We start from the raw sequence: 15,465 nt of genomic DNA on the forward strand, positions 1-15,465 counted from the left end.
GACCTTTCATATATGAGGTGCTCAGATGGGAGTGGTGTTAATTAGTTTTTAAGTGGGGAAAACCCTTTGGTATATGTATGTATGTATATGTAGTAAGTGTGTGCTTTGACTTGGCTATCCCCATCCCATGCCCTTACATTGGGGAAAGGGTCTTTGGTATAGATTCATAGTTCCACAAGATAGTGTGTAATTTTTAGTCATGACATCATTGGTTTTGTAGAAATCAACATATCATAAGCTTTGATAAAAGAAATAGTGAACAAATATCAGTAATTAACCAGATTATTGGGCTTGATATTATTTGCTTTATTAGGTGTATGTGCTCCCCCCTTTTTTTTTAACACAGCCACCTCAAAAACAAAATCATGAAAATAGAAATCCACACACCATTTTTGCACACCTTGTCTCCTTGAAACATTCGCATTCTTCATCCACTCCTGGTCCTTCGCTCCCTCCCACTCTTCTCTCAGCTTCTTGTACTCCTCCATTTCTTTCTCATTTAGGCAGTTTACCATAAGCACCTCCCTACTGTCTGTCCTTTTCCTCTTTCTCCATAAATAGAGAAATGGTAGTAAGTGGTGGGATGATGAAGCAAAGAAGGTTGTAGAAGAGAAGAAAAGAGCATTCAGAGATTGGTTTCAAAATAGGATGAGAGAATCATGTGAGAGGTACAAAGAAAAGAGAAGAAAAGTAAAGTGTAAGATAAAAGGCAAAAAGGGGAGCAGATGTGAAATGGGATAAGAGAATGACAGAAAATTTTAAAAGTAATAAAAAGGTGTTTTGGAAGGAAATTAAAAGAGGAAAAGGAGTCAAATCAAGTAGAGAAGAAAAGGTAGAAGATGCATATGGAGAGATGATAATGGAAGAAATAGTGGTAAGAGGAAGATAGGCAGAGTAGTTTAGGGAGTTGTTAGATGAGAAGGAGGATAGGAAGGGAAAGGTACTTGTAGTGAGAGGTGCTAAGGAAATGACAGTGATGAATTAGGAAAATGGAGGAGAAATAAGAAAAGATGAGGAAGCAGTTATTAAAATGATGAGAGTGGGTAAGGCATGTGGATTAGATGGGTGTCATGCAGTGAGTCTAAAAAATGGAGGTACAGTGATGGTGGACTGGCTGGTGAGGTTATGTTTGTGTAAAAAAGGGTGGAGTGCCAGAGTACTGTGTAGTTTTGCTTTACAAGGGAAAAGAGGACAAGTGTAAGTATTAGTTTCATAGGAATCAGTTTGTTAAGTGTAGTTGGGAAGGCTTGTAGTAGGGTTTTGATTGAAAGGATTAGGAGAGGAAGAGGGAGTTATTGGTGAGTAGTGTGGGTGAAAGGTAGGGGTTGCATGGATCAGCTTTTTGTGGTAAGGCATGTGTGAGAAAGCTTTAGGAAAAGGTAAGATGTATTTTGGGCCATTATGGATTTGGAAAAGGCTTATGACAGGGTAGATAGGAAGGCACTGTGAGAGGTATTGCAGACATATAGGATAGGAAGAAAGATGTTAAGAGCATGGATGGGATGATCCAAGAGGTAAATGCAAGGGTAATGGGCCAGGGATTGGAGATGGTTAAAGAAAATGGTGGAAAATGGGAGATAAACCAGTTGTTTGCTGATGCCACTGTGCTTGTAGAAGATCAGAGGAGGGATTAAGGAAGTTAGTGATGGAGTTTGGGAAGGTATGCAAAAGGAATTTGAAGATAAACGTGGGTAATAGCAAGGTGATGAGATGTACAATGGGAGAGGATAGCAGCAAATTGGAAGTGAATATTCAGGGAGAGAGACTGGAGGAAGTGGATAGCTTTAGATACTTGGGTGTGAATGTGGCAGTAAAGGGAGGAATGGAGGTGGAGGTAGAATGTAGGATGAGAGAAGCAAGTAAATACCTTGGGGGATTAAAAAGTGTAATTAGAAATAGATATTTGGGATTGGATGCTAAGAGGAGATTGTACTGACAGCACTGTATTGGGCAGAAACATGGAATATAAGAGAGGAAGAGTTTAAATGGGTTTGAGATAAGATGCCTGAGAAGTATGATAAGGGTTACTAGGCTGAATAGAGTAAGAAACAAAGAGGTGAGGAGGAGAGCGGGGATGGAAAGGGAGTTGGAAGGTAGGGTTGACAAAAAAGTATTGGGATGATTTGGACACCTTACTTTTACCCACATCTTCAACTTTCTTCTTTTGCACACTTTCCCAAAGTTTGTCACTAATTCTCTTAATCCCACCTCTGATCCTGCCACAAGCGCAGTGTCATCAGTAGTAACAGCTGGCTTGTCACCCTCTCTATTTCTGATTCTGACACAGGCTCTGTTACTCTTGTAAAAATTCTTGACAGCTCCTAAAAGCTTTCCTCCTATCCCATATATCTGCAATACTTCCCACAGCACCTTCGTGTCTCCATCATAAGCCTTTTCCAAATATATAAAGACCCAAAAAACTTCCTTACCTTTTCTAAAGCTTTATCACATATCTGCCTTACCACAATATTTATCTACTCAACCCCTACCTGTCCTAAACCCAAACTGTTCCTCACCAATTACTCCCTCTGTTCCTCTCCTAATTCTCTCAATCAAAGCCCTCCCATAAGCCTTCCCAACTACATTCAACATACAGGTCCCTCTAAAACTACTACACTCACACTTGTCCCTTTTTCCTTTGTAAAGTGGAACTATACAATCCTCTGGCACTCTACCTTCTTTTAGACAAACATTAAACCTCACCAGCCAGTCTACCATCACTATACCTCCCCTTTTTTAGATACACCACATAACACCCATCCAACCCAGGTGCCTAACCTGCTCTCATGATTTTAATAACTGCTTTCACCTCATCTTTCCTTTGATTTGTAATAGTTTGAAATGTAGATTGAGCTAACTCTTAGGGATTGTAGAACAGAATATTGTTGTGATATAACCTGCCACATTGAATTTTATAGTTTCCATTTGTGATGTTTTAAATCATTGTGTACTCAGGTTACTTCAAGTCTTGATTTGCATACAATTTCACTTTGAAGTAACAGAAATGAGGATCTTCATTCTTGTTCAGACTATATATGTATAATGTATAAAAATTTTGGACACTAATGAATATTTCCTTTTGGCCAGGTGGATACAGTCAAAAGGATATGTTTAAAAAAGCTTCCACCCATCCTTGCCATCCAGCTCAAGCGATTTGATTATGACTGGGAGCGTGAATGTTCTATAAAGTTTAATGACTATTTTGAATTTCCGAGGGAGTTAGACATGGACCCATATACAGGTTAGACATATGCTATATTAATGTTCTTTAATGTAGCTTTTTTGACATCAGGAAACATTGTTGTTAACCTTTTCACTGCAGAGTTTTCCTCAGATGAATGAAATAATTTGGCTTGAGTTAAAACAAACATATATCTTGAATAGTATTGGTTGAATAAAATTGCCTGGTAACAGGTAGAGGAAATGTGTAAATTGTCAGCAGTGAAAGGGTTAATGAGAGTAGAGTTGTGACATACAACAAATTGATTCTCTTAGTGGTTGTAAACATTTCATGTGAAAGTATGTATATCCATTGATACCATTGTAGTTTTTAAATTTATAAGATTAAGTGAATGTAGAAGACAAGGAGACTATACCAGTGGAAGATGCAAGAAGAACAGTAAGGCAAATGCAGAATAGGCAGTACAGGTAATATTAAAAAAAATAAAATGAAAGCTGGAAAAGCACCAGGCATAGAGGGTTATCATGTGAAATATGACAAAGTGTAGAGTTGTAATAGTAGATTGGTTGATGAGATTGTTCATTGTGTGTCTAAGGGAAGGAAATGTCATGGTGATTTGAGGAGTCAATCAGTCAGTAGTCTCAGCACTCTTGTAGGAGACCAATAGCTTCCAGGTAACTGGTAAGACAATAGTGTAACCCCTAAGTCACTCAAATACATTGTCTGGATACAGCTAAGACCGAGCTTTGTAAAATGAGGTGTTTTTATATTTGTGTGTATAGTCTTGCTGTTCAGTGGGAAAAGATCCATCATATACTGATGATGATGGTGACAATGATGAGATGATAACAGCGCACCAGTAACTTTACTTTACTTTACCTTATCCGTCCTCTTGTACTGTCTTGGGCATCGAGGGGAGAAAGAGTTTTCTGTCTCTGGCAAGATGGACGGCTTGGATGGGTGGGATGTTGTGGGTCTTCAGGGTTTCTTTCACACCCTTAATCCAGGTCTTCCTTGGTCTTCCTATTGCCTTGAAACCTGATATTTTCGTATTGTATGCTTTGTTGGTAAGTTGGTGAGGTGCCATACATGTCAGATGTCCAAACCACCTGATTGTTTGTCTCTGAATGTAATGGAGGAGAGGTGTTGTTCCCACCATTTCTCTCATATCATCTATAGGTTGGTGACATTGAAACCAACACAGGACCTTTCATGCATGCCTTAGATGCACAAGATTGATTACATACTGATGAACCACCGTCTAGAACGAGCTCTGGAGTACAGTGTTTTTTTTTTTTGCTAAGTTGGAGGAAGCACCTAGTCTCTTATTGTATGGGAAAGGGGAGCTTTGCTCATCAAGTGACCAAAATGATTTATTAGAGTAATCCACCGAGTTGAAAATAATTGAAAATGGAGAATGGTGAAGGCTGACAAAAATAGGGTGAACCAACTAAAAGAAGATTAGATGTGAGCAGGGTTGAATCGCCATTAGGTGTCATCCCCCCAAAAAAGCTGTAATATGGAAATGTCTCTACATAATCAAAGGTACGAGACTATTGCTTTTTCTGGTTTTTCAAGAGAAGGTAGAATATTAAGTAAAGGTGATTTAGAAAGGGAGATAAGGTATAAAAATATTCTACGAAGTCAAGAGATTACAGAACTAATAAATTAAATTATAGTTCTAAAAGCAAAATACAGGGCAATGTATAGAGAAATGAAAGTTAAAAAGACAAAATGTTGAGACCAACAGAGCTTAATGACAAAAAAAAGGGGGGGGTGGGGTGAAGAATGAAAATACTAAAAAAAATTAGGCTTTGAAAAGATTAGTACAAGAAGCAAATACAAGCAGTGACAGAGAAAGTTGGAGATACCATAAAAGAGGCAGATCTTCAAGAAAAAAAAAATTAATGGAAAGTAGATCAGGAAAACCAAAAAATAGCTTTTAAGGAAATTGTACAACAAATGGAAAAAAATACAAAGGGTAATTAAAGTAATTAAAAAGAAGAAAATTGGGTCAGGGACAGTTTATAAAAAAAAAATGTATAGTAGTATATGGCATTAGAGAAAAGCACAGTGTAGCTAGATACTTAACAGAAAAAGAGAAAGAAATAGCAAAATATATTCTGAAACAAATCCAAGAGATGGAAAAGAAATAGAAGTGCATAGAATGGGAGTATAAAGAAAAAAATAAACCTCTAAAAATTAAACTAAGGTCTCAAATTATTGTAGAAGTACTAACAAAAACAGCAAAGCTGGCAAAAAGTGAAAATAGCAAAAAAAAAATATGAAAAAAAGGAAAAGATCGATGAGGAAAACGAGAGAAAAGACACTAAAAAATGAAGCTAATGAAAAAAAAAAGACCAAAAAGATATATATATATATAATATATATATATATATTTTTTTTATTTTTTTTTTTTTTAGAAAGAGAGAGAGAGATAGTGCTGGAAAATGGTATATCAGAAAAAAGGAAATGCAGGAAATAGAAAACAAGGATGAAAAAGAAAAAAACTAGAAGTAACATATACCAACATAGATGGCATGATTTCAGAACTAAATTAATTAAACTATTATTTGGTGGAAGAAAAACCAGATATACCGTATTTTTCGGACTATAGCCCGCACCGTTATATGACCCGCACCCCCTTACACCTTAGTGAAAATCCACACAAGACCCGCACCGCTGTATGACCCGCAGTCATATGGCGTGCGCGGCAGTGTAGATCCGACGATGTATACTACCCATGCATGGGTGGCCACAGGCACAGCTCACGGCGGTTGTTGTTACGGCCGGCCGTTGACGTGGTGATCAAAGTAATTTCAAAGCTGAGGCTTTTTCTAAATTTTCTGTTTCATCAATGCTTATGTGATTTATAAAAAAAAAAAAAGATTTGTGTTTTCCGATTTTAGCAGGTTTCTTGGTGATATCTTGCTTTTCAAGATTCATCACAATTTGGTTTCTGAAGCTGCCACTAGATGTAGTGGTAGCTTCGATGAAAGAGGGGTGATCTCGAAAGTGTGCAACTGATCTTACGATGCCTTTGGGATGGGTCGAAGACATGGCATTGCGATTCATGATCATGATAGTAGTATTCCTCCAGTCCTATTTATTTCTGATTGTGATGAAGATGAAGAATAACCAACAAATTACATTTCAATATATTTTATTGCACTTATATATATATATATATATATATATATATATATTACAAAGAACCTTAATACATACATACATATACCAAGGCTTTTTCCCCCTTCCAAGGGAGGTAGCCAAAAAGGGAAAGGCATAAAAACACTCCCACCCATTTCATCCCTAAATACACTCCACACCCCTCCCACCCTCCCTCTCATCTGAGCACCTCCTGGATGACGGGTCATCCCTGCACCCTGCCCACCGCCCTGGGTCAGAAGCAGTGTCGCAAGACACAGTACATCCACAGCAAGGCCGCTTCATTCAATCGGCGACCCCCCCTCTCCTTCCCCCCTTGCATATAAGGAGAGAAATCACTTCGGGCTGCATCAAAATTTACTCACACATACTAACCCCCCCCACCCCACCCCACCCTGCCCATTCCTCCTCATGCAATCACAACATCATCCATATACAACCATTCTCCACTCACCTCTGTCTTCCGTCCTCTCCCTTCCTTCCTCTACAGACATTCCCCTCTTCCCCAAAGCCCCCTTCACCCCATCCATCCACCTCATCCTAGGACGTCCCCTCATGTTCACTCCCTCCACATCTGCCTTCCATACCTCTTTTACTAGTCTTTCTTCACTCATTCTTTCCATGTGTCCAAACCATCCTAATATTCTTTCATCAACCCTATCTCCCAAATCCTTTTTCACCCCTGTTCTCCTCCTCACCTCCTCATTTCTCACTCTATCCAGCCTAGTAACCCCCACCATACTTCTCAGACACCTCATCTCAAACACATTCAAACTCCTTCTCTCTTCTTCTCTTATGTTCCACGTTTCTGCCCCATACAGTGCTGTTGGCACAATCACTCCTTCATACAGTCTCCTCTTCGCATCCATTCCCAAATGTCTATTCCTCATTACACTCTTTAATCCACCAAGGCATTTACTCGCTTCTCTCAATCTACATTCAACCTCCACCTTCACTCCACCTTTTCCTGCTACACTTGCACCCAAGTATCTAAAACTATCCACTTCCTCCAGTCGCTCTCCCATAACCCCTTCCATACGGTGCCGCACACAAAGGCGTCATGGGGAGCGAGTGTATTCGCGAGGCTGCCATATCGGCGTCTTGATTATATTTATTGTAGTCGCCCCTCCATAATGACATTCTTTCTAATTCTTTTGTAATCGCATTTTCTATGGTTATCAAAATTCAAGGGTGAAGAGAGAACGATTGATATAAGCGGTGACTATATTTTATGATGCGTGTATTATTACGACACGTCGTACGGCTGGCATTGGCTGCTGCCACCGAGATCTAAGTCCATGACGCCTACATGTGCGGCACCGTATGGAAGGGGTTAATGTTCACGTCCAGTCTACTGCCACTTTCACCCCTTGTACATCTCATCACCTTACTTTTACCCACATTTATCTTTAGCTTTCTTCTATCACATACTCTCCCAAACTCTGCCACCAGCTTCCTCAATCCCTCCTCTGACCCTGCCACAAGTGCAGTGTCGTCCGCAAACAACAGCTGGCTCACCTCCCACTTTTCTCCATTTTCTTTAACCATCTCCAATCCCTGACCCACTACCCTAGCATTCACCTCTCGCACCACCCCATCCATGTATAAGTTGAACAGCCAGGGCGACATAACGCATCCTTGACGAAGTCCCACTCTCTCCATTTCTAATCCTGACACAAGCTCTACTACTCTCATAAAAACTCTTGACAGCTCCCAAAAGCTTTCCTCCTATCCCATAAATCTGCATAACCTCCCACAGTACCTTTCTGTCTACCCTATCATAAGCCTTTTCCAGATCCATAAAAGCCCAAAAAAAAACCTTCCCCTTTCCTATAGCTTTCTCACATATCTGTCTTACCACAAAGATCTGATCTACACAACCTCTACCTGTCCTAAATCCACACTGTTCCTCACCAATTACTCCTTCTGTTCCTCTCCTAATCCTCTCAATTAAGATCCTCCCATAAGCCTTCCCTACCACACTTAACAGGCTAATCCCTCTGAAACTACTACATTCACACTTGTCCCCTTTTCCCTTGTAAAGAGGAACTATACAGGCACTTCTCCAGTCCTCCGGTACTCTACCCTCTCTCCAGCAAACATTAAATAACCTCACCAACCAGTCCACCATCACTGAACCTCCCTTTTTTAGACATTCTGCATGGCATCCATCCAAACCAGGTGCCTTACCTGCTTTCATCATCTTTACAACTGCCTTCACCTCATCCTTCCTTATTTCTCCTCCATTCTCCTCACTCATCACTCTCATTTTCTTTGCATTTCCCACTGCAGCTATCTTTCCTTCCCTATCCTCCTTCACATTTAGCAACGCCCTAAAATATTCTGCCCATCTTCCCCTTACTGCCATCTCTTCCATTATCATCTCTCCATCTGTACCTTTTACCTTTTCTTCCCTACTTGATTCGCCTCCTCTTCCTCTCTTAATTTCTTTCCAAAACATCTTTTTATTACTTTCAAAATTTTCTGTCATACTCTTACCCCATTTCACATCTGCTCTCCTCTTTGCCTCCTTTACCTTTTGCTTTACTTCTCTTTTCTTTTCTTTGTACGTCTCATATGACTCCCCCATCCTCTTTTGTAACCAATCTGTGAATGCTCGCTTCTTCTCTTCTACAACCTTCTTTGTTTCCTCATCCCACCATTCACTACCCTTTCTTCTATTTCCCCCTGTCCTTGTTCCACACACCATCCTTGCACACTTTAAGACTCCCTCCTTGAACCATCCCCACTCCTCCTCCACACCCATCTCTGCTCCATCCTTTACTCCCCACTCCTCCTTCAGTTTCTTTTTGTACTCCTTCTCCTTTTCCTTTTCATTCAAGGAGTTCACTCTAAGAACCTCCCTACCTTTTGTCCCTTTCCTCTTTCTCCATCTATCCTCCACTCCCAGCTTTCCTTCCACCAAAAAATTATCTGATATTCCCCCACCCTCTCCCCTTAGCACATGTACATCCTTAACTCTTCCTATCATAATCCTATTTACCACTACATAATCCATTAGCGCTCTATCTACCACCCTTCCCTCCACCACCCTCTCCCATGTGTACTTATGCTTGACTTTCTTCCGAAACACTGTATTTGCTATCATCAACTCTCTTTCTAGACACATTTCCACCATCAACTCTCCACTACGATTCTTTCCTGGAACTCCACACTTCCCAACCACTCCATCGATTGGACCATTTCCCACCCTAGCATTAAGGTCTCCCAGTACTATTACATTGACATTTCTTCCTAAACCCTCTATGCACTCATTTAAATCTATCCAAAAGGCCTCCCTTTCTTCCATGCTCTTCTCACTGCCAGGCCCATATGCACTTACAAAGACCCACATCTCCTTTCCCAGTTTCACCTTCATCCACATTATCCTTGAGGAAACCTCCTTCCACTCAACTACCCATTTACCTATCTCCTCACTTACTAGAATAGCCACCCCTTCCCTCCCTCGCCCTCTCTTCACTCCTGATAACCTCCCACTTACACTCCCAAACTTACACTCACCCTTCCCTTTCAACTTAGTTTCACTCAAAGCCAACACATCCATCTTTCTTCTCACAAACATACTACCTATCTCTTCCCTTTTACTCTCATCTGTACCACATCCATACACATTAAAAGACCCAAACCTTAGGGTGCTGGCCCGAAGCCCTCCAGCACCCCTTATGCCTTCACTTTTCTTTTTAGGATATATGCCCCGTGGGGCTACAGGGAGAAGGATGCCTAGTCCCTCTCCCCGTCCCTTTCTTCTCGCCTCTTACGATCCAAGTGGGATACTTGGTGGCAGTATTCTTTTCCCCCACCACAGGGAATTCCCCCATCACAGAAAGAGAATACTCAGAGAAATGGTACAGGACAGCAACAAGGGGTTGGGGGACAGCATAACGGAGGGACAGTCGTAGTATAAAAGTGTCATCATTTCTCTATGAACAGAATTTCTTCTATCATAGACAAAATGATGTGGGGCTCTGGTCCATAGGGGCGTCCCATATAGACCCTAAAGTATCAACTGCATGCTACTTTGCCACAATAACAAGCAGCCAATACCCCAGACGGGGTATAAATTTGTGTAAATAATGCCATAAAACCCTGTTTGATTGTTTACTGGTAATTAATCAATTGGTTTATAAATGCCATACAAACACTGGTAATTGATTTTTAAACCAAACAATTTCCAATGGTTAGTTTTCAATAGAATAGAACAATAATAGAGCACATTACTGAACTGTTATGAACAGAGTCAATGGAGCACATCGTTATTAGAAAAAAAAAAAAACAGTGATCACAGACGACAGTCAATGTTTATGAAGGCGTATCATCGCTCATGAAGCCATCAAATTTCTCATCCTCTGTATCGTCATGGAAGAGGCTGTGGTATAAATCAGCCAATTCTGATGCAGTAACCTCATCCGTTTCCATTTCGATTTCGGATTCGCCCCATTCCTTTTCAGAGTCGTAGCATGCATCGAACATTGCAGGATGGCACATTTCTGATTTACGGAAACCGTTCTGAATAGTCGATTCTTTAATTTTCTTCCATGCTTGAACGACCCACATGTAATGCACAAATTTAGCATTAAGGAATCAGGTACAGTTTGTAATTTGTAATTGCAAAAATGGCCGCCCGCTTGTTTTTGTTTGATCGCGACACACGATGTTGGTGTTGGTACCGGTCACTTGTATTGTGTTCATGCTGTTTAGTTAAGTCTGTTTTATTTGTGATAATGCCTTTATTAATAACAAGAGCATGTAAAGTGGGTAAGACAAATCCTACCTTCTCTTTGTCGTTTGTCTCGATTGTACGCGCTGTATTATGACTTTAATCAACTTTCATACGACGAATCCGGTCGGTCCCCCCGCAAATCCCCGATCCGAGAGGGCACCCAGCTAAACTAATCGTTTTTTTTTTTTTTTTTTTTTTTTTTGACTGAGTAAGAGGGCAATTTCTAACCAGAGTCCACAGATGACCCGCACCCCCGAAATTTGGCCCCTTTCTGAGGCAAAAAGCCGCGGGTCATACACCGAAAAATACAGTACTTGGAATTATGGAGACAAAATTAAAAGGTCCACTACTACCAAGTCTGGGGGCATTGGCTGCATGTTGCTGCATTTGTTGTGGCAAAGTAGTATGCAGTTGATACTTTAGGGTCTATATGGGGTGCCCCTACAGACCAGAGCCACACATCATTTTGTCTGTGATAGAGGAGGACTCTGCTCACAAAGAAATTATAACACTATTATGCTGCTACTGTCCCTCCGTTATGCTGTCCCACAACCCCTTGTTGCTGTCCTGTACCATCTGTCTGAATATTCATTTCCTTATTTCGACTACCCTGTGGTATGGGAAAAGAATGCTGCCACTAAGTACTCCCACTTGGATTGTAAGAGGCGAGAAAAATGGGACAGGGATTGGGACTTGGCATCCTTCTTCCTGTACCCCCACAGGGGACATTCCTTAAAAAAGTAAAGGCATAAGAGGTTCTAGGAGTTTTCCAACCAGTACCCTAAGGTTTGGGTCTTTTAATGTTCATGGATGTGGTACAGATGTGAGTAAAAGTGAAGAGATAGTATGTTTGTGAGAAGAAAGATGGGTGTGTTGGCTTTGAGTGAAACTAAGTTGAAAGGGAAGGGTAAGTGTGAGTTTTGGGAGTGTAGTTGGGAGGTTCTCAGGAGTGAAGAGAAGATGAGGGAGAGAAAGGCTGGCTATACTAGTAAGTGAAGAGGTAGGTAAACATGTAGTGTAGTGGAAGGTTTCCTCAAGGTTAATGTGGATGAAGGTGAAACTGGGAAAGGAGATGTGGGTTTTTGTAAGTGTATATGGGCCTGTTAGTGAGAAGGATGTAGAAGAAAGGGAGTCTTTTTGGATAGATTTATATGAGTGCATAGAGGGATTAGGGAGGAACATCATTGTAGTTGTATTGGGAGACCTTAATGCTAGGGGAGTGGTTGGAAAATGTGGAGTTCCAAGGAAGAATCGTAGTGGAGAGTTGATGGAGATGTGTCTAGAAAGAGAACTGTTAGCAAATACAGTGTTTCAGAAGAAAGTCAAGCATAAGTACACATGGGAGAGGGTGGTGGATGGATGGTAGATAGAGCATTAATGGACTATGTAATGGTAGATTGGAGTATAATAGGAAGAGTTAAGGAGATGAGGGAGTCATATGAGAGGTACAAAGAAAAGAAAGAGAAGTAAAGCACAAGATAAAGGAGGCAAAGAGGAAAGCAGATGTGAAATGGGGTAAGAATATGACAAAATTTTGAAAGTAATAAAAAGATTTTTTAGAAAGAAATTAAGAGATGAAGAGGAGGCAAATCAAGTAGAGAAGAAAAGGTAAAAAGTGCGGATGGAGAGATGATAAGGGAAGAGAAGGCAGTAAGAGGAAGGTGGGCAGATTATTTTAGGGAGTTGCTAAATGTGAAGAAGGATAGGGAGGGAAAGGTAGTTGCAGTGGGAAGTGCTGAGAAAATAACTGTGATGAGTGAAGAAAATGGAGGAGAAATAAGGAAAGATGAAGTGAAGGCTGTTGTTTAGATGATGAGAGCAAGTAAGGCACCTGGTCTGGATGGATGCCATGCAGAATGTCTGAAAAAAGGAGGTACAGTGATGGTGGACTGGTTGGTGAGGTTATTTAATGTTTGCTGTAGAGAGGGTAGAGTACCAGAGGATTGGAGGTGTGCCTGTATAGTTCCACTTTACAAGGGAAAAGGGACAAGTGTGAATGTAGTAGTTTCAGAGGGATTAGCTTATTAAGTGTAGTTGGGAAGGCTTATGGGAGGGTCTTGATTGAGAAGATTAGGAGAGGAACAGAAGGAGTAACTGGTGAGGAAGTGTGTGGATTTAGGACAGGTAGAGGTTGTGTAGGTCAGATCTTTGTGGTAAGACAGATATGTGAGAAAGCTATAGGAAAAGGTAAAGATGTTTTTTGGGCTTTTATGGATCTGGAAAAGGCTTATGACAGGGTAGATAGGAAGTCCACCAAGGAAACGTACCAGCTTAATCACGAGCTACGTGTTAGTGTTAGCTCTCTGTAGAAATTAAGTAACGACGGCAGTTAGCAGTCGACTTAATCCCTCGGGAGTAAGATTGATTCCCAGGTTAGAGAATTTTTTACACCTGATAGCTTAGTAGAGCATGGCTTTCTGTTCTCCCAATCCTCAGTTCGAATCCAGGGACAACTGTTGGAATTATTACAACAGAAAGAACAAAAACAAACTTTACAGGACATGGGGGTTTAAATTTTCGTGACCATTTTTCACAACCATTTAATGGTTGCAATGTATAGCAGATTTCCAATTTCCTTTCTGATGAGGTGTGAGGTGAGGATGAGTGATGTGGCATGGGTGGAGGTGTAAGGTGGGCATGGCTTGCAGAGTGCTGGGTGCAGCTATGCTGCTTTTTTCTTCTTTCTTTTTCCTTCTTGTTTCTATTTCAGGCATTCACAGGCCCTCTCTATATTCTGCCGCTTCACTCCCTTGTTTCTTGTTAATTTTTCCATAATCACAGCAACAATACAGGGTGCGAAATCAAAATGGTTGCTTACAGTGACAGCGCCAGGAACGACGTCACCATACTTTGAACTTTTCAAGAGTACTGGTGCCCTGTCCACTGTCTTTGTGATGCTGGTGGGAAGAGTTACCAAATATCTCCATAAACACAATTCTGTAGTAAAAAACAAAATAGCTATAGAAATATTGATGCAATTTCAGTGTAATGTTTTTTTATGCAATAGGGTTGCCAGAGGTTCCCAATATTTTAGCTATTTTATGTTGTACCAGAATTTTTCAAATGATCGCTGGCAATGCTCCCTTAAACAGGGTAAGTGATATTGTACCATGGGAGACTTCATTGTACAATACAGTCTTTGGTCTCCAATAGTTGGTTGTTCTAGGATTAAGTTGTATTATCTACCAACTAAGAAATGTTGTTAGCAATTTGTTGTTGTTCTTTTTTGTCAGTGTGATCTTTTTTGACAGGCCTCTTATAATGCCACCACAACTATTCTTTCTAGTTGTGTTATTGTTGAATCTCAAGCACTAATTGAGTGATGTTTATGATTATCATAATGGTAGAGTGACCTTCTGAATCTGTTGATTTTGGGAGAGATGGGCAGTTTTATTTTCATTTTGTAGACTGGAAAATAAATTGAATTAGAGGGGGAAAGAATGGGTTGGGATTGGTAAAGCTGTTCTCTGTTCAGATCATGAGAGACAGTAACATATAGTCTCTTCTTATAAGCCACAATTTTAAGGATTAATTGACTGTACAACTCAAGACAAAAGTGAGTATAGTGATAGTGACCCCATTGATGCATGGAAATTAGTAAACAGTAGGATCAATCCTATGGAAGGATATAATGGCAGTGGAGACAATAGATAAATTAGATAAAAGGGCTACAAAAGTGGGCAAAGTGATGAAATAAGGAAAGTGTGGTAAGAAAGTCTATATAGAAGATGGGTAGTGTTCATGGTAAGGTGAAATAGGTTTACAAACAGAATTAATAAAACCAACGAGTTGTTAAAGTGCATATGACAAGGAGAGAAGACAGACAAAATGTGATGGAGGAGACAAAAGATAATGTATGAATTGTGTCATAAATTAACTCTGCTGTGAAAGTGGTACTGGAACCAACAGGTGAAGAAAATGTGTATCAATTTTGCTTTTCCCTCTTTTAGTTGCAGGCTTGGCAAGGAATGGGGAACTAATTGATTATGACCCAGATGACATGAAAAGTGAACGATGCAGCAAATACAAACTGACAGGCATTGTAGTGCACAGTGGCCAAGCGAGTGGAGGGCACTATTATTCCTACATTTTACGCAGGTATGGTAATTTTTTGTGCTGGTTAAGGCAGTTCACTTGGTAAAATGATTACCTGGTTGACATGCATGTGGAATTTGTAATTTTTATCAAGACCTGTTTGTTTTTCCTTACAGATAGACTTCATATATTACTTAGATTAAATCTTATCAATATGTATAGAGTTGGCCAAAAAATATGTTCAGTTTTTGTAGATACCAGATTTCAAGCACTAATTAGTAGCTAACTTAAGTGTGTTCCTTTTAGAAGCTTATAGTTAGATACTTGAAACTTAAGCAGT

General features: G+C 40.2%; 1 protein-coding gene across 13 annotated transcripts in view; it reads left to right on the forward strand.

Annotated features, from left to right (window-relative positions):
- The window catches only part of faf (ubiquitin carboxyl-terminal hydrolase-like faf), a 204,639-nt gene that overhangs the window by 143,070 nt on the left and 46,104 nt on the right, over positions 1-15,465 (forward strand). For all 13 annotated transcript variants that reach the window (XM_076210952.1, XM_076210955.1, XM_076210956.1 and 10 more), the window contains 2 exons: positions 3,088-3,241; positions 15,041-15,188. In XM_076210952.1, the coding sequence (XP_076067067.1) occupies positions 3,088-3,241; positions 15,041-15,188 (302 nt within the window). The remainder of the gene's footprint in view (positions 1-3,087; positions 3,242-15,040; positions 15,189-15,465) is intronic.

This window comes from Oratosquilla oratoria, chromosome 28 (assembly GCF_046742065.1).
Source record: "Oratosquilla oratoria isolate Oo_2021 chromosome 28, ASM4674206v1, whole genome shotgun sequence".
NCBI lineage: Eukaryota > Metazoa > Arthropoda > Malacostraca > Stomatopoda > Squillidae > Oratosquilla > Oratosquilla oratoria.